This window comes from Plutella xylostella, chromosome 27 (assembly GCF_932276165.1).
Source record: "Plutella xylostella chromosome 27, ilPluXylo3.1, whole genome shotgun sequence".
In the NCBI taxonomy this organism is placed as follows: domain Eukaryota; kingdom Metazoa; phylum Arthropoda; class Insecta; order Lepidoptera; family Plutellidae; genus Plutella; species Plutella xylostella.
The window spans coordinates 1040050-1060955 of NC_064007.1; the positions used below are offsets into that span (position 1 = coordinate 1040050).

Below are 20906 nucleotides of genomic sequence, written 5' to 3' on the forward strand. Positions count from 1 at the left end.
ATTTTTCGGCACAGCTTCTTCAGCAAGAATCTTCTGAAGTCGGACCTAGGTATCTCCACAGAGGTTAGCATACGCCAGACTGCGTCTAGCCTACGGAACGGTGTCCCACGCTATTAAACCGTATATTTCAGTAGCTTCATCAGAGTTGAAACGACAAATTATATTGGTTTATTAGGCAAACTTATTCAATCTGCGAGTCGCATAAACATACACAAACCCGCTATCTTTTATCGAACAAAAAGATAAATGTTAATCGTAATACAGTAATCAAAATCAATCTTTTCTACCAAAATTCCCATCGATAATGACTTCACATGACTCCCGTTATCGTTTTAGTGACGACTGCGGATAGGTAATCGTATAATACGATATAACCACCGATAGCCGATGTCAATGTCAAGACTACTCATAAATGCGATTTGGTAAGGTTTGGTGAATTTTTATCGCATACTAATGCAAGCTTCCGTAATCGGGATTTCGGTTTCTGCAGTCATATGACTCTCGAATAGAATCGTCAGGGCGAGCGTAAGCGAGGCCGCTAACCAGACTTGGCTTGTCTATCGGTTCGGTACGGAAATAGATTTACGGTAGTGCCTGTATGAAGAAGGTCCTCTGGACCACCAGGATCACTCTCTAAATCGACAAAAGAATGAACGAGAATTGTCAGTCAATGAGATTCGTGGTTAGCGCTGATTTGATAGTGTTAAGGAGCTCCTTGGGAGAGACCTATATGTCTAGCAGTTGGAAGGTTGCGGGCTGATTATAATGACTATATAGGGAAGGAATCTACTAGATCAGGGATCCGCTTCCCGGGATACGTCGGGCATTACTTATTATCGATAAGTAGTAGGTGTACCAGACCAATGAATGTAAATTTGTTCAGACTTTGGAATACTTCTTAGCCGCTAGGCATTTCCCTTAACTATAATACTAAAATTCGGTTAGCCGTTCAAACTTAACTTATGCGGTCATTAAATTTGCCATCCTCTTAATTAGCCATCTGGATATTCAAATAGCTGAAACTAAGCTGTAAAACAATCATTAGCGGCATAACAGACTGAAAAAGTGTGACGTCACGACTCCAAACCAGTCCAAACGTAGGTAATACTAACGTAATAACAAGTAATGATCTCTTTACGATTGAATTTGTAGACGCTGGACATACAATGAGCCGTAAAGAACTCATATTCTATTGCACCGACATACAAGTCTTATCTCCACGTCTCTTCAATAAGGTCATTTGAGAAGTGAGTAAAATTTACATCTTTTGTGGCGAATATACCTACATCTTATGATTGCCGTTTCGATGGAGCCACAAATGAAGTTGATGTCCAAGTTTTGTTATGTCTTATCTGCGTTGCACATTTAACACGATAGGAGGGTGAGGAAAGCTGCACATCTAGAATCTAGCTACAGCTAGTGCATAATACTCATACCAAAACGTAAATACGGCTAGCACACCTATCAAGTAGTTCAGTACAAAATATGTACAGCGAAAAGCGAGTGGGCTCATTTGCACCCTTCGGTAATTACAGTTGAGAGATGAGTACAATGCATGCTGCGTTGTTTATTTACTGATAGCAACATACCTACAACCACATGCCTTCCTAGGCATAAGGTATGCAGATTATTTAACTCAATTCATATTTCAATTCCCATTGTTCATGAAGCTTATTTGATTATATTCGTAACAGTTCATCCGATGAATCGACAGTACATACAAATGTTTAAACATTCAGGCATTAGGTTAGGTAATAAAAATCTAATTAAGGACATTGATATGAAAATAATATTGTTACTATTGTTAGCCAAAAAACTGGTTTTACAACACCAATACTTATTGTATACACAGTTCTAGGTAAGTATCTTATCTTCATATTTGTGGAAAATTTTCTGATCTTGCCAAAAGATGAATTATGTATTATAATGGAAGAAAGATAGGTTCAAACTCAGTTTAGGTTCAAACTTAGTTTTCATAGTGTATAGTACAGAGGTAAGAAAGGACCCTTTATTGTATGTAGGTATAAGTAATTATTTAAAATTTCTTACAAATTAACACTTGTAATAGTTTAAGCTGATCTACAGAATCTACACTATCTTATCTTGACAACCAGGAAGTCTGTATGTTAAGTTTTCAGAGAATTCAAATGTCTTAATAATTAATGTAGAATGCTCATATTATTATTTCCCTTTCATTGAAAAGTTTTAGCTTAGGTGACATACAACTGCTTGCTACGTCATTATAAAAAAGTGCAATGTCAGCAAACAAGAGTAGAGTCAGTGCTACGCTGTACCTAGAACTTTGTGAGCCCGATGCAAGCTTGTACAGTTTTTTAGTTTGGAAGTTAACAGTTAATATACACTTTTGGTTCTTGTCAATCTAACAAACCACCTATAAGATTGACAGTTGGTTAGTTTGGTAAAGCACAAAAGTGTAATCGCACTCCATCCAACTTCAGGAACCATCAAGTAGTTTGGACGGAAATGTAACTGTACAGTTTTAGCTTCAATTTCTCCATAGTTGGTTAGATCATAACCAGAGAAAGGTTGATCAATTATACGACATCTCAATTCTTGACAGATGTGTCTAAAGTCAAGCAATAATCCCTGGTTATGCTCTAACCCACTATGCATAGTGGGTTAGAGCCATAGCTATGGAGAAATTGGCACAACTTAGGGTTCTAGTAGATTACATGGTCTGCATCCTGTGCATAGATACTTATATTTACGGCACTAAGTATAATGTTCAAGCAATTCAAAACAAAAACATAGTTATGTTATCTTTGTTTAAATTTACTCGTCAAATGACATAAAGTAATGAGGCCATGTAAACAAACAAACTTCTTAACTAAACAAAAAATCTTTTTCTGCAATTTATGGGCATCATGGCAAGTTTAGACTTACAGCTAACTTTTTATAAGGTTTATAATCACTTGGATTATTCAATTTGTTAATGAGTATGATAGTTTTGCCAGCCAAATACTATTGTATATATTCAAGTAGAAAACATTTGGTCTAAATTAAAAAAAATATTTATATTAAGTTATTTATAAGTTTAGTCATATTGATTAATAAAACACTTTAATTAATCTATCTTTCTAAGTGTGTATGAAATAAGAACATTTAGAAGTGACTCTAGAGATAGTTCAATAACTATGTCAACAACATAATAATAATATTTAATTGATAAGCTATAAGAAGTGGTGGGAAATAATTAAATATGTAAACATTTGCCTAGTGCATGTAAGTTATGAAAAATACCTGTAACATAATGGTCACACAGAAATGGATTTCTACAGGATACTATTGGATACAGCAGTCAGTAAGTAGGTACGGTCAGGTGCAGATAAATCTGACCCCCCTCTCATAGTAATAATGTTTCTGAGAGGGGTCAGGTCTATCTGCCCTTTACTGTACCTTAAACCAAACTACATAAAATTTTGAGTTATTTATGTCTGTCTACAAATAAAGAGTACTCTAACTATCTTGATGTCTCTGACAGACAGATATTGTTTACATTAGACACTAAACAAGTGTGTATGTAATACATATTATACACAGTGTTTTGCAAATGTAATGAGAATTGCTTTGTGTGATAGAAGAGATCATTTAAAGCAACTTTCATACTTTGGAAATTTTTGAAATGCTTCAAATATATTGTATATGCCTTATCACCCAGAAAAGTCTTTGTCTGTCCATGTGCTGAACATCCTGTATATTAATATTATGTAGCTTCAATGCTTTGTTTCAGAAGTGTATACTTATAGCGGGACTCAACTATATATGTATCCAGGTAAATTCACAATTATCATACAAAGCATTTTGAGTCACACAGAATTGGCCTATTCATCATTGTTTACCTTTGGTAGCTACTTAGATATTTCTTTAGAAAAATGTATGTCAGAAGTGATATTTGTAGTAAGCTGCCATTCTATTCTTGGATATGGACATTTAAAGTAGATAGACAGTAGGTAGGTATCTACTAAATGAAAATGACCTAATTTCTTTATAATGTACTGGAACTTACTGTAACTTTTCCTGAGTATAAGTAGTGGGTGGGAGATAGTTAGGTAAGTAAATACTTTCTCTTTAGATAATATTTATAATGCATGATATACCTATTTAAGTAAGGACTAAGTGTTTTGTCCACTGGCCTGAGTAATTTTTTTGTAAGTAATTGTAAATACTTAGCTCCTTAGGTAGATAGTGATTTTCATAAATTATTGTATACGCAAAAAACTGTGCGAAACTATAATAATCTCAGAATTAGCAACCGGTTTTCACCTGAGGAAGTGGTGCCAGACGTTCTAGAACCCACATACACTAGGTAGGTGCACTAAAACGAAGATTTGTTTACAAATAAAATGCACGTAGAACTTACCAAAGTATTCTGATACCCGAGCCCGGCCTCATCGTCCGACGCCTCCTGAGGGTAGGGGCCCTGCGGTTCCTTCATGCTGCACTCACAAACACACTCTTTTTAGTGAAAACACATAAATAATTGCAAAAACATTCGCACAAGCGCGCGCGGTTTTCTAAGCAGTTTTTTTGTTCGCACAACGCCTCGTGTCTGGGCCGGAGGTGGTCAGGCGTCACCCCACTGACCACTCGTCAGCCGACCGACTCTAATAAGATAATTTGTAATTGAATAAACGCGATTACGTGCAAAATGCTCGCACAATCAAAGTCTAGCTCGCGTCGCACGCGCACACGTACAGACGGAATGTCACTCTGTGAACAACTGACTCCGGTGACAGGTGACAGATGGCGACTGTTCCGTTTCATTTCAAGTCAAATAAAGTTTATGGCCGTGAACTTGAAATTATCAATATTATCATGATTTGCATTTTTATTGTTGTTTGTAGATTTATTTGCTGTGATTCTCGTGCTTTAAGGAATATCTAATCTTAAAATGCATTTTATTACTTAATATAATATAAGAACGTTTATTGCTTAGAAACAGTGAATACTTTTTCTCTGAGCCACTTTAGGGCCTAAAATAACTGCTACCCGATATGTTGTTGTATAGTCGTAAAACTTTCCATGTCTTTATCTACCTAATTAAATCAATAAGCTTAAAATCTTATATCTGAGTACTTATAGGTAGATAGGTACCAGTGGGACTTTTTTGTGTAGTAACTAATAAGTAAGTGTGTGTAGGTGTAGCCCCACCATAATAATAAAACCAGTAAAATGTCAACGAATCGTATATTTTATTCAGTTATTTTAATTTAATATAGGTGGGTACTTAGTTACTTAATTAATTAGTAATTGTACTTACTTAGTTAGTTAAATTATAATATTACGTATAATTCGACAAGCGTTCCATGGTGGGAGACCGGGTCCCGATTCTCGTAAGTAGGTAAGTATGTAACATAATTATAATCTCAACGACATCCCAGCGACTAGAACGTTTGAACCAATGTGTGAATCACGAATATTGTCAACTATAGTCAATAGGAAATTCGATAGCATAGTATGACACCTTGATCAACGCCCCTGTCGGTAACGTTAGAAACTAATAAAACGCATACAAAGTGCAGTGAACGGCCTGTCGGATTACTATCGACTACATTGTCGACTCGACAATATTCGGGAATGGCACACTGTACCCTCACCCGGAATCGCATCATGATCTCATTTCTGTGTTCACCCTTGGGACATTAGTATTTTTTTCTATGTTATTCCGGATCAATATACTGATTGTTAAGGGCCATATTTATTAGATAAGTACCTACTCTATGGTTAAGCGATTATAAATTTTATTAGATTCTATTCTCTAGCACTTATTTACACCAGGTTCAATTTAGTTTCTTAATAAACGGCCTTAATAAGAAACCTGGTATAACTTTCGAGTTTCGAACAATTTGGGCTCTTGGTACTCTAGGTTGGTTCTTCATTCTATACACCTAGTTAGTTGGGTTAGGAAATTCAATAATTATAGGAATATAGTAGTAGGTATCTAATGATATACCTACCTAAGCTGAAACAGAATGTATGTGTTGCGAAAAGGGCATAAAGTCAAAAGGGGGTGACTCAGGGAGTCATACTGAAAAACTGAATGACCCCCTGAGTCAGCCACTTGCCAGCTACTATACCTACCACTTTTGCAACACTAACCCCCTTATTCATAGAAAAGTTACAACACGTTTTAACTAATAAACTGTTTTGTCCCTCTCTGTCAAAGAACAAATTGTTCTTTGTTGGAGAGGGACAAAACAGTTTATTAGTTAAAACGTTTTGTAACTTCTCTATGAATAAGGGGGTAAGTCTGTAGATACCTATTATACCCTCTTTTCGGCACCCTGTTTTGAGTGTGGTAGTGTGTTGGTATTGTATTCTCACTACCATACAAAGGTTTATTTCATAATTTAGTGATAAGATAAAGGGATAGTTAAGAAATAGAGGACTATAATGTAAGTATGTGGTGTAGGTAAGTACTTAATTTAAAAGATCAAATTTTACAAGTTATTCATAAAGTTACAAGCCTAGTTAGGTGGGTAGGTCATGACAATATATTTTTACCTTATCATTTCTGAGTTTCTAATATTATACCATATTATATTATCTACCTATTGTTTTATTAGGTACAAAAGGTACTAATTAAATAAATACATTGCTACTACCTAATTAGGACCTACTTGATCATCTGGAGGCACGGTGGTGACCCCACCAAGCCGAGCAAAACATTGGCCGTTCGATACGATACGATAAAACTATAATATCATTATTTACATACGTACAAATGAGTACCTAACTACTTTTACAGTGAGTTTATTATGTAACATGATCTACCTAAATCAAGCTGCTAACTCATTTCCATCTAAGCTACAAGATAGGAATAGTATTACTACTTAGGTATCATTCATAGTGAATGTGTCTGGAATCGAGGTAGTTGAGGAATATTAGGTTAAATATACTTCGATTCGATTGGAAGTTTCAGCTGAGCTCGATCGGTAATTAGTATTTAATTTTATATAGCAGCCGCCTGCACTTACAGCATATAAAACATTGCAAACTTCGTCGTAACCAAAACATCATCAACTTCACGCAGCTATCATTATTTTATCGCCTTCCTCATCATCACCTTCTTAGTCCTCTGTCAGTTGCCAGTCCACATCAGAATATATCATCCTTTCCTCTGGAACAACCTACGACCTCGCATCTCTCAACACATCGCAATCAACAACGCAAATAATCTAAACGTCCCAAAAACAGGCGAGGCCGTAACTGAAGACCTAAACGTCCCAAAACCAAACGAGGCCGTAACTGAAGATCCAGTCAACCAGTCAGATGTACTGCGCGAACTGGAACCAGTAAGTGGCGTTGAGCACGGAGAAGAGAAGCGGGAAGAAGACTCGGGAGAAACGGTCTATGTTGATGGCCCGCATCCTGGCTTTAGCCGCTTCTGCTGGCTCCTGGAATGATAAGAATACATTATTAGTACTGATATTTGGATAGCATAAAACAAAACACAGTCATTATGTTGTCATGAGGTGGTGTGTCTAGACTCTAAAGGTGGTTGGAGAGCTGATGGCAGGGCAGACAATAATTCTAGATTTTTTAATTATAACGGCAAGTTTATGTCATGGTAGCAATAAATTAAAGCGGCACAGGGGGCTTTTGCTCACGCGATATCATCACAACAATTGTAACACACGGTATATGTAAATCGTGAAACATTGTGAAGGTTCACTTCAAATAAAATATATTATTTTAGATGCTAGCCAATGTCGGGACAGCGAAATTTATGTGTGGCAATTCCTGGGAAGCATCCTCTGAAAATGTCCTTCATTATCATGATATATTCATACGTACCTTGGGCTTGCCGGCTCCGTCGCCCAGCACGATGTTCACCAAGCAGTACTCCATCAGCGCCATGAACACGAACCTGGACATAGGGAATTAAATAAGTAAGTTACTTAAATATCCATAACATTGGATTTGAAGTGCAAGCTTTTAATAATAAAGTCAAAACATTTGTGAAACTTATATGTAGTAAAACAGAAATTTATCTCTACTAGAATATGCGCTTGTAATAGTTGACAGCATCCTACATATTTATTATCATATTTCATAAAATTCGCATCAGCCACTATCCCGTGATAGAGTTACAAACATTATTACAAACTTTCGCGATAAATATTAGTAAGATAATAATAACAAACATCATCTACATACACAGTGCAAACGCTCATGAAGGCGTCTACGGCTTTCAGATACGACACTGGCGGCAGCTGAGCCTGTGACTTGGCGTGCTGTGTGGACAGTGTGAGCAGTGACGTCACTCCCAGGGTCACCCTCGCTGGCGCAGCATCAGGTTTTATCCAGAAGGACACCCACTGGAATTTGGAGATAGGCTTATGTCAGATCAATTGTGTGGAATTGTAGGTATACTATTGCACAGGAGAGGGAAAATAATTTTGTCTTGATCTTGATGAGGATTAATTAACAGAGCCCTTGAAGCAACAGAGCTTTATTTGGTAAAAATACAAATACATACCATACAACTATGATTGTTTAAGTATGTTTACTTACGGACATAATAACGATGAGACAGGTGGGAATGTATGTGTTGAAGAGATGGTAGCCTAGACGTCTCTTCAGCTTGAAGATCACTTCTAGGCACGTGAAGTTACCTGAAACAAAGGAAACAAACCGTAGTTGAAATGCTTCAAGGCACAGAATTTCGCTAGCTAACGTTTGATTCGTAATTGGATGGGATATATCAACACACGTAGGTATCTGTCACCTTAGCTTGAGTAAAGTCATTTCCAAGAAGCAACAGCCGCCTTAATTCTTAGTTAAGTTACTTGAAGAATTCGCCCTAAAGCGATAAGTATGTGATCTCACAGGGCTACAAAGTACACAGGTTGGTTATCGACATCAATAAGCTCGTTTAATGCGCCACGAATCACAGCGCTGTATTTATTTGTTTTTATTTTCACAAGCGACGTTTATCTACGTCGATAACGACCTGTGTAGTCTGCCATATCATATACGTATCGCTTTAGGACGAATTTTACGAGAATAGGCAGCTAAAACCCCTTACCAGTAGAGTAGACCTGTGTACAGTCGGCGGTGCGGTTCTGGATGAGCTCCAGCTGCGGCAGCTCGATGTTCTCGTCCACCACCAGCGGCACGTCCGGGTCCCACTGGAAGATCAGGTCGTCTGTTGTGTGCGACACTGCGGGGAGGAAGACAGACAGTGGTAAAACCTATTTTATTATATTTTTATTAGGGACGACTTCTGCTGAGCAGAAAGTCTGGGTGTTGCAATTTCTATCCATTAATATACATGGTCATAATCATGCCACTCCATAGCAACTAACCTACCAATCTTACATTGGCAATTAACAATCCTTATGCAGCGTGAAACTGAAAACTGATGTAACTTGTATGGATCTGACCATAGACTTACCCCCTTATTCATAGAAAAGTTACAATACGTTTTAACTAATAAACTGTTTTGTCCCTCTCTGTCAAAGAACAAATTGTTCTTTGTCGGAGAGGGACAAAACAGTTTATTAGTTAAAACATTCTGTAACTTCTCTATGAATAAGGGGGTAAGTCTATGGATCTGACAGATGTTTGACAGGCGAGCGACGCAAAGAAACTAGCTTTTATATTGTTTCATTTATAAATCTCGGATGTCCCTCATAGGAATCCTCCTAGGTCTTAAGTGGGGTTTGTAGGCTAAACCTGTAACACTGCTAAGCTCAACTCATTGAGATAGCTAGTAGCAGTTTTTAATTGCAATTAAAACAACCAAAAGTATTTTGCTCCCGCGGAATAATAACGACTTCCCGCTTTACGGAGGCTTTACTCCAGTAAATCTGTGCCCACTCACTTTGAGCCGTCGTCACTTTGACAAACACCCTCTATTCTCCATAATTTATGACACGGTAAAGTTCAACATCCGGTGTTAATTAAAAAAGAGGTCAGGCTTTAGTTTGCAAAACCGAGTCGTGAACTGCCGGATAGAGTAAAAATCTGATTGGAATAGGTAGCAATTACTTATAAGCTTATAATAAAAGCTTATAATCTTTAATATGCCTGGTTATAAGAATACTGCGCCAAAGATTAGGCTTCGTTGGCCTTCGTTGGTACTGTTTAGGCAGTATAGCAAAAACTAGCATAAGCTGTTAGAGGCATAGCAACAAAACAAGATAGCACGATACATCCCAACTAACATCGTAGCGTTAAAAAAACTCTCATATAACTTGTATAATGGTTCCATTCGAAAATTAAAGTGTTAAGACATAGCTGTATAAGAGTGTAGGAGAGTGCTCTAACTCACTTATAACCACGAAAGAGGCCCACGATTTTGAGAGTAAAGGCTTTAGAAAGTCTGTAAAACGGTGTCATTGAAGTGTTTAAGTTATAGAAAGCCTGTAGTACGGTGTCATTGAAGTGCTAAAGTTACTATAGAAGAGGGTTTAATCCCTCTCAGCTAGAACTTTTACCGGTATAGTTGTAGTTTTAGAATGGTTATTTGACTCCCTAACTCTTATTTGTTTGGTAAAAAAGGGTTAAGTGAGTATGTTACCGTTTTTCGAATACACTTTTACCATACAAGTTGTATGTCTTTGAAAATAATAGTGTCAACAGCAATCATACGCGACAGTATTAGAGTGACAGTATTGATCATTACTAAATAACAGTAAATATAATATATTTACTTGACTTAACATGTTTTGTGAATTGAAAATAATATGCCCTTGTAATTTTACTGTAATGTATACCATATTTCCCACCTCAATTTTAATGCGCTCCGAATTTATTAAGGATTTCAAATGAAACATAAGTAAATATAAAATAGACGACTCAATTTTGTATTTTTTGTATCCTTGCTGTATGTCCATTAGTTTCATAAATCGATTGGCATGACTGGAATGACAAAATTCACATAAATAAGTAAGTATTTTAAAGCAAATTATTGTTTATCCCAGCAATTTATAGGTTAGGTCGTCTATGCAAATGGCGAACTTACATTTAAGACATATAGACTCACCTAAGTCATCTATTACACTTTTTGAAATAGAACACCCTTAGCCAAGGGTATTATGCAGTCTTAGTCGATCCGCACAGTCTTGCTTAACACCGTTACTTTTACAGTCTACTTGCCTAACGCAATAAGCGTAAGTTAAGTTAACCTTAAAGATTAAAACTGCATTGTTGAGTTTTCCAACACTGTAAGAATCTTGTCTTACTGCACTCTTGACAAAATCTTTTTATAACCAATTCCTGCAGCCTAAATTCAATATGACACCTAAAGATTTATATGGGTATTAAAGGAAACCACTTAACAACCATAAGTGTTAACAGGTGTCAGTGAGCACTCTTATATAGCTTTAGGTTCTAGAAACAGTTTAAACCTATAACATCTTAATTATAATTGCTTTGACTAATACCATTTTAACACTTAAACCTGCTGTTAACACTAATTTCATTTGTTAAATCATCTTTATCGCTTTATGTTAGAACTGAGATAATTATAACACAGTTATACAGGTTAAAGTTATAAAAATAGCTGTAACTGAGGGTAAAATGTTTGTTGGGATCTTATCTTATGTAGGTACTTATTCCTAACAGACCTCATAATGCTCTTGTTTCCAATCTCCCTTTTATCCATACGCAATTCCATGAAATCCACTAATCCAAACCCCGTCGACAACCTACTAACCGCCAAACTCAAAGAAGAAAAAAATATTCCCAGAATACCAGCCAGCCTTTGCGGAAATATTGGCGTCCTATTTATATCCAACACTAGAGCGGAGGGCTTCATAATTAGACGGGCGGCTGAGTCGGCGCGTCTGGAGGACCGCAGGGTCACTCTATACTGACGATAAACTAACGAACGAGAGCTGTCGTGCAATCGGCCTGTTTAAAGGTGGGTATAGACCAACACTCGGTCCTCGGCCTTCCTCATCCAACCACTACCCGCCACCCGCCTAAGGTCGTCAGTCCAGCGGGCAGGGGGGCGTCCCACTTGGGAGAGGCCTATGTCCAGCAGTGGATGATTATTGGCTGATGATGATGATGATAGACCAACGTTTAGAGATGTAATGTAACATGTTACACAGCGAGCATTCGTGCAGTCAGTACGTAGTGTTGAAAGGAAACCAGCGAGCGTTCGCTTTTAGAACACAGCGTTACGTAACATGCTCGCTGGGAATGTTACATTACAGTCCGTGACGTTGGTCAGTACCCACCTTAATAGTCACCGCACATAATAATGTGTATAACCGTAACGTAAAGGGATCGCCTCTTTTTCTCCTGACAACCAGTAGAACGCTAGCTCGCGAACGCGTGGTGCCAAGGCGTTCGCGAGCGAGCTCTCTCCCTTTACGTTACGGTTATAATATGTGCGGTGACAATAATACAACAAGGCAGAGTCATGGCTCCCGCAGCAGCACTCAAAAACCTCGTTTCTTGTCATATAGAGTGACCCCACCGGCGACTTGGCGGCGCACTATGAATCGTAACGACAGTCGATGGCCCTTCACGACACCGTCCAGAATAGGCCCCCGCTGATTTCGACATCTCAAGCCGCTTTTCGGCCGGGTTTTGTTGCTTTGTGTGTCGCTGAAGGCGTGTGTTGGTCGATAAAGGTGCTGTGGAAATTGGGGTATGATTTGTGGGAATTTTTGTCTGTATTGCGTTAGATAGATGTCGGTCTTACCACAAAAATACTTATGTACATGACATAGTTACTTACTTCTATATACTAGTATAACCAAGGTACTTTAATATGGTATTACATACCTACTTCTTTAGCGAGCTGTAAAAATCTCATTTGTGATGAAGTTCTTGTAAAGTGTTAATTGAACTATCATAATATATATCATGCCGAATCATGCCTAATGCCTAACCACAGATGAAAATAAAACGCTAGGACGTGTCCCTTATTCTGGACGTAGTAAAGGGTTGGGGTGCTCATGCGACTACTAAACTGATCTTCTTCGTGTCAGTGAAACACTAGAGAAAGAAAAGATTAGCCAATCAGAACAGTTTCAGTTGCTGACTGCCCACATAGGTATCTTGAGGGAAGGCAGACAACTTTTGTGCACCAAAAGGTTTTTGTTAGTGCTAAGACTGGATTGTAAAAATTTGTGTGTGAGCCTATAGGCGATAAAACTATGGTTATTTCTTACACTATGCCTGCAGTTCATTAACATATATATTACTGCGTGCAGTGGTATAAGTTGTATTCGACTAAAGTTTCGTAATTACCGTTTTATAAGTATGTAGGTACTTACTTAGGTAACGTCACAACCAAGGCCTATTACCTACCTTAATAACAATAACTGCAAACCCTCTCCACCCTACACGGCCCAAAATAACCGTCTGACCAGCACTCAAACCCTCGAGATTCTGATCTCCACCGATCAGATCACGCTGACTGGGTGACCAGCTCACAAGGAGCCCCCGCGCCGGCCGTCGAGCACCTAACGAGGGCTCTTCAAACACTTGGCCTACATTTAAGATGACACTTGAAGCTTCGATTTCTGTAACGCTTGGCGAGTGTTGGCTGAATGTGGGGGTTGGTCCAGGGAATGCCTGTTTGTTGCCCGCGAGTAGGAAAGAGGGGTGTTTGGTGTGTGTGTGTGTGTCGCTTGGCGAGTGTTGGCTGAATGTGGGGGTTGGTCCAGGGAATGCCTGTTTGTTGCCCGCGAGTAGGAAAGAGGGGTGTTTGGTGTGTGTGTGTGTGTCTGTGGTTGCTTGTGTAGAGGGCCGATTGGTTCGAATGTCCATGAAATTGAGAGATAGCACGTTTCATATAATAATCTGTCTTAGGAAATGTAGATTTATTATGTTATGCACGAAAAAAAAGCGATTTTTCAAGTTTCATGGCATTTTGTCAAAGAAACTAGTTATACTTATTCTATTCTTGACAAAAAAAACGTTTCGGCATGCAGCCGCGCCAACCAGGACGACGCATTGAACATAGAAGCTTCGCATTTCGTCGAGCAAAACTGGCCTCGCAAAACTATCCGTTACCTGCGTTCCCAGTAAGTCAACTGTTCGCCCCTTTTGCGGCGAGTATGCGTTACTGGATACGCAATTACGCAGCCTTAGCCTAATTCATACAATAAAATAAATATAATCCCAACTTCCAAAACCTCACTATCTACTCACAGCTCTCCATCTGCAGCTTGCACTCCTGCGTGTCATGCGGGTAGATGAGAAAGTTCATGGCACACGACAGCCTCAGGGTCAGCTTCACCATGTACAAGATCGTCTTGTCCTTGTACAGCCACACGTAGTGGTTCGGAATGGTCATGGTTTGGAAGGTGACGGATTTGGCGTTCTTGAAGAACGAGTCTGGGCGCCACATGTGCTTCAGCCATTCCACTTCGAGGAGCCTGTGGGGGGAGGGTTGGTTGTGATCGTCGTTGTTGGTAAAAGGAGATGGTGATTAATGTGTAAACATAAGTACATAATAAATTGGTATTATGGAAAAACTAAGAAAAAAAAAACTAAGAAAGAAAATAGGCTAGCTTTAATAATAATAAATTATATTTATTTCAGGCATCATGGCCTTTGTAAGGGAGTTCAAAGGTTTCAATAGAGTGAGACAGAATACAGTATTGAGTATTAAATTAGACAGTTTTTAAGGCAGCGGCAACGGTTCCCGCCCGAGACCGAGACAGGAGACACACATAAAATGTATGAAGCGGGACCGTGAGGTAGCTCTCGCTTTAGGATCACATAGATTCATATTGTCTATACATATACTAACGTACTTAATATTTTTATTAAAATTCAGTTATACTTACCGATATTCAGAAGTCATGTTTTCGGGAAGTCTCAATCGAAAGTCTTTCCATGTCTGAGCGAAGAATATGTCTGCAGCATAAGTCTGGGAACAAAATACTAATTTTAACATAATATTCTAGAAATACTTACATTATTATACATACATTGATCAGTACCTTATAAGAAGGCACTGAAGTGTCTAATATTGGGCTCTTAAAACGTAAAGACTGTTGAAGTACTTATAAAGGGAATTTAGGAAAGGGTATTTATGTACTTGAACCCACATGTATGCTGTAATCAAACAAAAATACCTGCTCGAAACTTAGGTAAGTACTCGCTTACTTCAAGTTTTATTTTCGTCCTTTGTTTTAGCTATATTTAGGAACTTTCGCTAAATATGCGTGTGTAGTGTCGGTTTAACTAACGTAAGATAAGTTACTATAAACAAAAATGTAGGTACATCGCTGACTAACACGGATGCACCAGACATACATACTTAGTGTAAAAAATTAATAAACACGAATTTCCAAAAGTTGTAAAACAATAATAATAATAAATTTGGAAGCAGGCTCTCTACCGCCTTAGCTACACAGTTGACACACTAACCTACTAACTAAACTTCGACCATTTATAATCAAAGTAACTAAGCTATCCACCAACCATAGAGTTCTCATCAATAGAGTCCAGGCCCATCACCGTGACGTGGAAGAAGACGACGGTGGGCTGGTCGTTGCGCTTCGGCGGCCGCATCTTGTCGTAGAGCCGTGGGTCGTCGGGCAGCAGGTCTTGGAAGGTCAGCAGGGTCGACCTGGTGGTTGGAAAAAGAACACTTAACACGCACTCACGCCTTGTACTAAATGTACTCCCTTGCGGGGTAGGCAGAGGTGCATTGCTGCACCCACTTTTCGCCAGAGTGTTATGTTAGTCCCAATGTAATAGGGGGCGGGCCTATTGCCATTTTACGGGCACATCCAAGACCCGACAACAAATATCTGTATTTAAACAAATATCTGCCCCAGCCGGGAATCGAACCCGGGACCATCGGCTCGGTAGTCAGGGTCACTAACCACTACGCCATTCGGTCGTCGTTGGAAAAAGAAAAGGTTATAATTTTTATTAGTGTGACATAATATTAGGTTGTATTATCGTCTATGGAAACTGTCTTCACCTCGTGTTCTAGCTGTCGTGTGTGTTGCAGAAAACAAATATTATTAAGTACATATTTAACAGAAATCTCAAAATCCTCAACACTAGTGACGTAGGAGGTTTTTATGGACATTGGAAGAACTGACATAGGTACTGGAATTCTATTTTTAGTATAGAACTTAAGATTAAACTGGACCTAAGTACCTAATTTAATATTCTAATATTTCTTTACCGGCTCCAAAAAAATGAGGTTCTTAGTTTTATTAGTACAACGCGGAAAACTATAGATTGGCAAGTTGCTTGGCGACCCTCCTTGCGGGGTGAAAGACGCGGAGGGGACGAGGTACCCAAGACGACAGCGGGTAGCGGGAGGGTAGTGGGGAAGGGCAACGCGTGCACTGCATGTCATTGTTACGGCAGTCTCGGCCGCGCAGCCGAGGCGGCCACATGTCTAATATAGTCTGTCATAATTTGAGTGCGACCCACATGAGATCATTGATCCTGAGACCATTAGTCTTAGGATGAGTGTTGAGGCCTTTTTAATATTATCATTATGTTATTATTAGGTATCTATAATTCGTCAACAAAATAACGTTAAAAACAACAAATCGTATAATGTCTCAATATAGGGGCTTCTTTTAGAACAGCGTACCGGATCAGTCATGCTACGCGGCTAAAGGTTGGTACTGCGCAGTCAGATACGAAAAAGTAAACAACAAAGACGAAGAGTCCATATGACAGTGCGTCAGTTGTCAGTTCTTGTAACTAGGAAAGCAACCAAAATTTATGTGATTTAATGAAAGTAATTAATGAGCAAAACACAGAGAAAAATTACAAAATTGATGAAATTTTGAAAGAAAATGGTCATATCGTGCTTCGCCTACCCCCATACCACCTGGAATTAAATCCTATTGAACTTGTGTGGCGGTACGTGAAAGGCGAGCTCGCAAGAACGTCGATTGACTCTAACTTAGATAAAGAGATAAAAGACTTAGAGTTGCTTTTCTCTAATTATTCGCCTAAAAAGTGGAGAAATTGTGACGACCATGTCATAAAAAATTAAGACGAATATTATAAATCTGATAGAGTATTTGACGATGTATTGGACAGGTATGTTATTGTTTATTTATAATTTATTGTAAATTAAACATAAATTGGTTTTTGTCTTAGATTTATAATTGAAGTTAATGAAAACGATGATGAAGATGAGGTTGACGACGACGATGAACAAGTTCAAACAGAGAGTGAACATGAAAGTGACATGGAAATTGATTTATAAAATAAAACACTTTTACATAAATAAATTCAAATTGGTAGATATTCTGAAGGTAAACATCCAAATTTTAATGCTGTCAAACTATAAATTTTAAGCTAAATATGACATTTACGGGAACAATCATAGAATAAAATTTTACTTACGTCAGAAATAGTTACAAGCTATCGCGAGATTAATCCGGGCACACTTTTCTACGTGTGTAGCATGTCGTGCTACCTCGCCCCCGCCACTTCTTTCACCCCGCAAGGAGGGTCGCCAAGTAACTTGCCGCATTATACCTACCTGTATAACGAGTATGAAAGAATAATAGCTAATTCATACTTTTTTATGGTATCGTCATGAAAAATCTTTAGAAAATGTCATTAGAGGAATGTAAGAGGGGCTTTATGTGCGTACCTATGCTTGTGCCCGTGAGCAAATAAATCCTCTAACACAATAAAATATCTCCTAAAGCGGAACGTGAAAGTCAACAAACATTTTGGTCCTTTTGACGAAATATATTTTTAGCTCTGATAAATTTTCAACAACAATACACAAAGAGTTTGAATATTTTAATGACGACCATACACAAATGTTGGGCACAAATATTTTTGAGCACCTGCTGTGCCATGTAGGTATAGGCCTGCGCCTAAAAGTATATAGGCGGAGTTTTTAAATGCTGCTCACATGCTGCTCAAGCACATCCACATAAACACCACTGCTACACACATCACACACAACACGTCCCCGGATTTATAACAGACTAGCTGTCCCCGCGCGCTTCGCTTCGCCTTAAAAAGTTTTCCCGTGGGAATTCCGGGATAAAAAGTAGCCTATGTTCTTTCCCAGGGTCTAGACCGTATGTATACCAAATTTCATTCCAATCCGTTCAGTAGTTTTTGCGTGAAGAGTAACAGACAGACAGACAGACAGACAGACAGACAGACACAGTAAGTAAGGATTAGTAAGGATGTAGCTGGTCCCTTCATCATCAGGGATCGCTATTTTAAAAACTCCGCCTATATACTTTATTAATAAATAAATAAAATAAATAAAATAAATGTTCCTATAGATGCTAGGCAGTTCTCCACTGATTTAACGCTGATATGACTGACCTATTATTTCACCACGATAATAATAAAAAATGGAATACGTAGCTGCAAGTTCTCCGTTGTGAAACAAGCTCTTTACTTGCGGATAAGCCGAACTTATGAAATTAACGACGAACTATCACAATGGCACTGAAAATCCTAATCCTAACTAATCCTAATCCTAACTATAATATTATAAATGCGAAAGTAACTGTGTCTGTCTGTCTGTCTGTCTGTTACTCTTTCACGCCAAAACTGCTGAACGGATTTGAATGAAATTTGGTATACAGACGGTCTAGACTCTGGGAAAGAACATAGGCTACTTTTTATCCCGGAATTCCCACGGGGAAACTTTTTAAGGCGAAGCGAAGCTCGCGGGTACAGCTACTGTGAACATAATTTTGTAAATGGTCGAAGTTTTGCACATAGCAAAACCAATTTTATGAAACATGGCTAAGGAAAATAACTATGTAGACTTATTACCATAGCAAAATATGTACTGTCTTATCTCCCTACCTAAATAAATAATAAAAGAGACACCTAATTTTGAAAAAATGACGTGTTATCTGTAGGTATCTTTCTACCTATGCCTGAAAAATACGGTTTTGACTATTTCCTTAAAATTTGCGAGCCGGGATATTACCAAACCATTACACTTTTGTGTATCCTTTATTAAAAAGAAGCTTTTAACAAGCTTTTATTATATTGATAATAATAGACTCGCTCGTTCCGTCCGTTAGCTTGCCATGTCTGGTTTTCCGTATATACAGGATGTTACAAAAATGTAAAGATAAAGTAAAAAAATACGAGCAATTTGGTCTTTGTTCTAAACGCCGCGGTGTCAAAGTCAAAAAAAATTATTCATCGTACAAATATAAAATTTTCTGATGAATGTCAATTTTTACAAATTACTAATTACATGTCAGTCAGTGGTGCTATAAGTTTGGAGAATAGAATATATTTTTATTTGCATAAATGTTGGTAAATGGCTAGTTATTACAGAAATTATAAGTAAATTTACATCTTGCCCTTTGGGGGCTTACACATATTAACACGTTATGAGAGTGTGTGTGTCTGCTTTACTTAGGTAAATCGAGAGAATTTATGTTTTTCATCTCAAGTCACGGAAAATTAAGGTAATCGCCATTTTAATTTGTAAACTATAGTATTTGTTTATTATTGTGTACTAAAGAAAATCAAGGCTTCAAGTATCCGCAACGTACTTACGTAGTAATGTATTTAAGATGAAACTGTTAATTTAATAGGTAAGTACCTATATCAGTTCGATTTTTTTTATCGATCACCCTGTATAAGTCATATCCTGCGATAACCACCAAGGAAGATTCTTTCATAATCCCGGATTTAAAAGATAGAAACCCATTTTGTCATGCGACCCTTTAGGTAAGTAGGTAGGTAAGTACCTACATAAGACAGAATAGCAGTGTAGCCTTTGTTGTAGTAAATATATCTACATATCTATCTAAACTACGGAATGTTAAAGTTTAGTGTTAAAAATGTAAGTCGAAAGGGGGTGAGTCAGGGTGTATTCGTAAACCACTTTTGATTCATAGCTACAGTATGACTTATTTATCACGAAATTCTGAGGATTTATTTTTATCAGAATGGCAAGCAGACACCTTTCAATTTAACCTATACCTACCATACAACACATGCAGAAATATTACAATACAGCATAGTCTATTTGCTAGTTTTGTTACCGCTGTCGCTGTAGGTAGAAGCGTGGAATCGAACCAGGGCCCTTCTGTGGGGTAGTCAGCTTAGTGACCGCTACACCGTCCGAAACCGGAAGTAGAATATATTTAGTAAAAATACTATTAAATAACTGAATAAGTTAATACTTACTGAGCGGAGCAGAGATCCGTAGCACACAACCACAATCGCAAAAGGACGGTAGCGATCCATAATAGTTTTTCTCCCGCCATTTTGTCATAAAATAAAAAATTCAAATGTTACGTCAACTTATTTGCCATTTTAAAATGATATTTTTTTAAATACCTACTTAATTTTTAAGTTCCTATTTTCTAATACAATTAATTGTTTTAGGGAGTTTAGGCACATTTTTATTGCTATTTACAGCATTTTTGTACAATATTTTAAATTATAAAATGGGGGTTCCTTATTTTGGTTTTGTCAGTAGCACTGCAAACCGCGGGAAACGAAATGACAAGAAAAAAATTACAACTGCCGCGCGCTTTCAAGATTTATGACATGCGCAATGATGATTTTGAAACACATCGAACTGGATAACTTTTGGGGTTCCACAGGAATGGATTCAAATTTATCCACTTGCAACCATATTTTTAAATATAGGTTCGTGCTATATTAATTATTAGAGGATAAATTAAGCCACCAGGGTTCAGGGGATTTTCTATAAAAACTTTTTACATCACCTCTGTTTCATGACAACACCTTGTATAGTATAACTTACTTACTAACTACGTTACTATAGAATAGTCTAATCTATGATGTCACACTCAATACCCATCTGTCTAGCATCTATTTCTGCTTATATCTATCTATCTAGTAAAATTGTATAGAAATACCTATAAGATCTTTCGGGTTTCCTTTGATGAAAAGTTCTTATGAGTATTTTTTTCAGGAGCCGAATGGAGCACCGGCACACATCCGTT

General features: G+C 37.9%; 2 protein-coding genes across 2 annotated transcripts in view; both read right to left on the reverse strand.

The window, feature by feature from the left end:
- The window catches only part of LOC105388659 (chloride channel protein 2), a 66785-nt gene extending 62023 nt beyond the window's left edge, over positions 1-4762 (reverse strand). The window contains exon 1 of the mRNA XM_048630936.1: positions 4382-4762. Coding sequence (XP_048486893.1) covers positions 4382-4456 — 75 coding nt within the window. The 5' untranslated portion in view covers positions 4457-4762. The remainder of the gene's footprint in view (positions 1-4381) is intronic.
- Positions 4763-6964: 2202 nt separating this feature from the next.
- On the reverse strand, positions 6965-20414 carry LOC105382539 (glycine receptor subunit alpha-2). Its single transcript, XM_011552444.3, has 9 exons — positions 20119-20414; positions 15424-15571; positions 14784-14866; positions 14143-14369; positions 9053-9187; positions 8539-8639; positions 8182-8342; positions 7819-7891; positions 6965-7418 (listed from the first exon to the last, which is right to left on the reverse strand). Exons 1-9 carry the CDS (start codon positions 20196-20198, stop codon positions 7290-7292), a joined length of 1137 nt encoding a protein of 378 aa, XP_011550746.2. The 5' UTR covers positions 20199-20414; the 3' UTR covers positions 6965-7289.
- Between the last annotated feature and the right edge of the window lie 492 nt (positions 20415-20906).

Excerpts from the sequence above, each read along its gene's own strand:
- LOC105382539 (XM_011552444.3), bottom strand. The coding sequence starts at position 20,198 with ATGGCGGGAGAAAAACTATTATGGATCGCTACCGTCCTTTTGCGATTG. Across the intron at positions 14,370-14,783 it reads AACATGACTTCTGAATATCG|GCTCCTCGAAGTGGAATGGC; the intron begins GTAAGTATAACT and ends CTCCCCCCACAG. Across the intron at positions 9,188-14,142 it reads CAAGCTGCAGATGGAGAGCT|TGTCGCACACAACAGACGAC; the intron begins GTGAGTAGATAG and ends TCCTCCCCGCAG.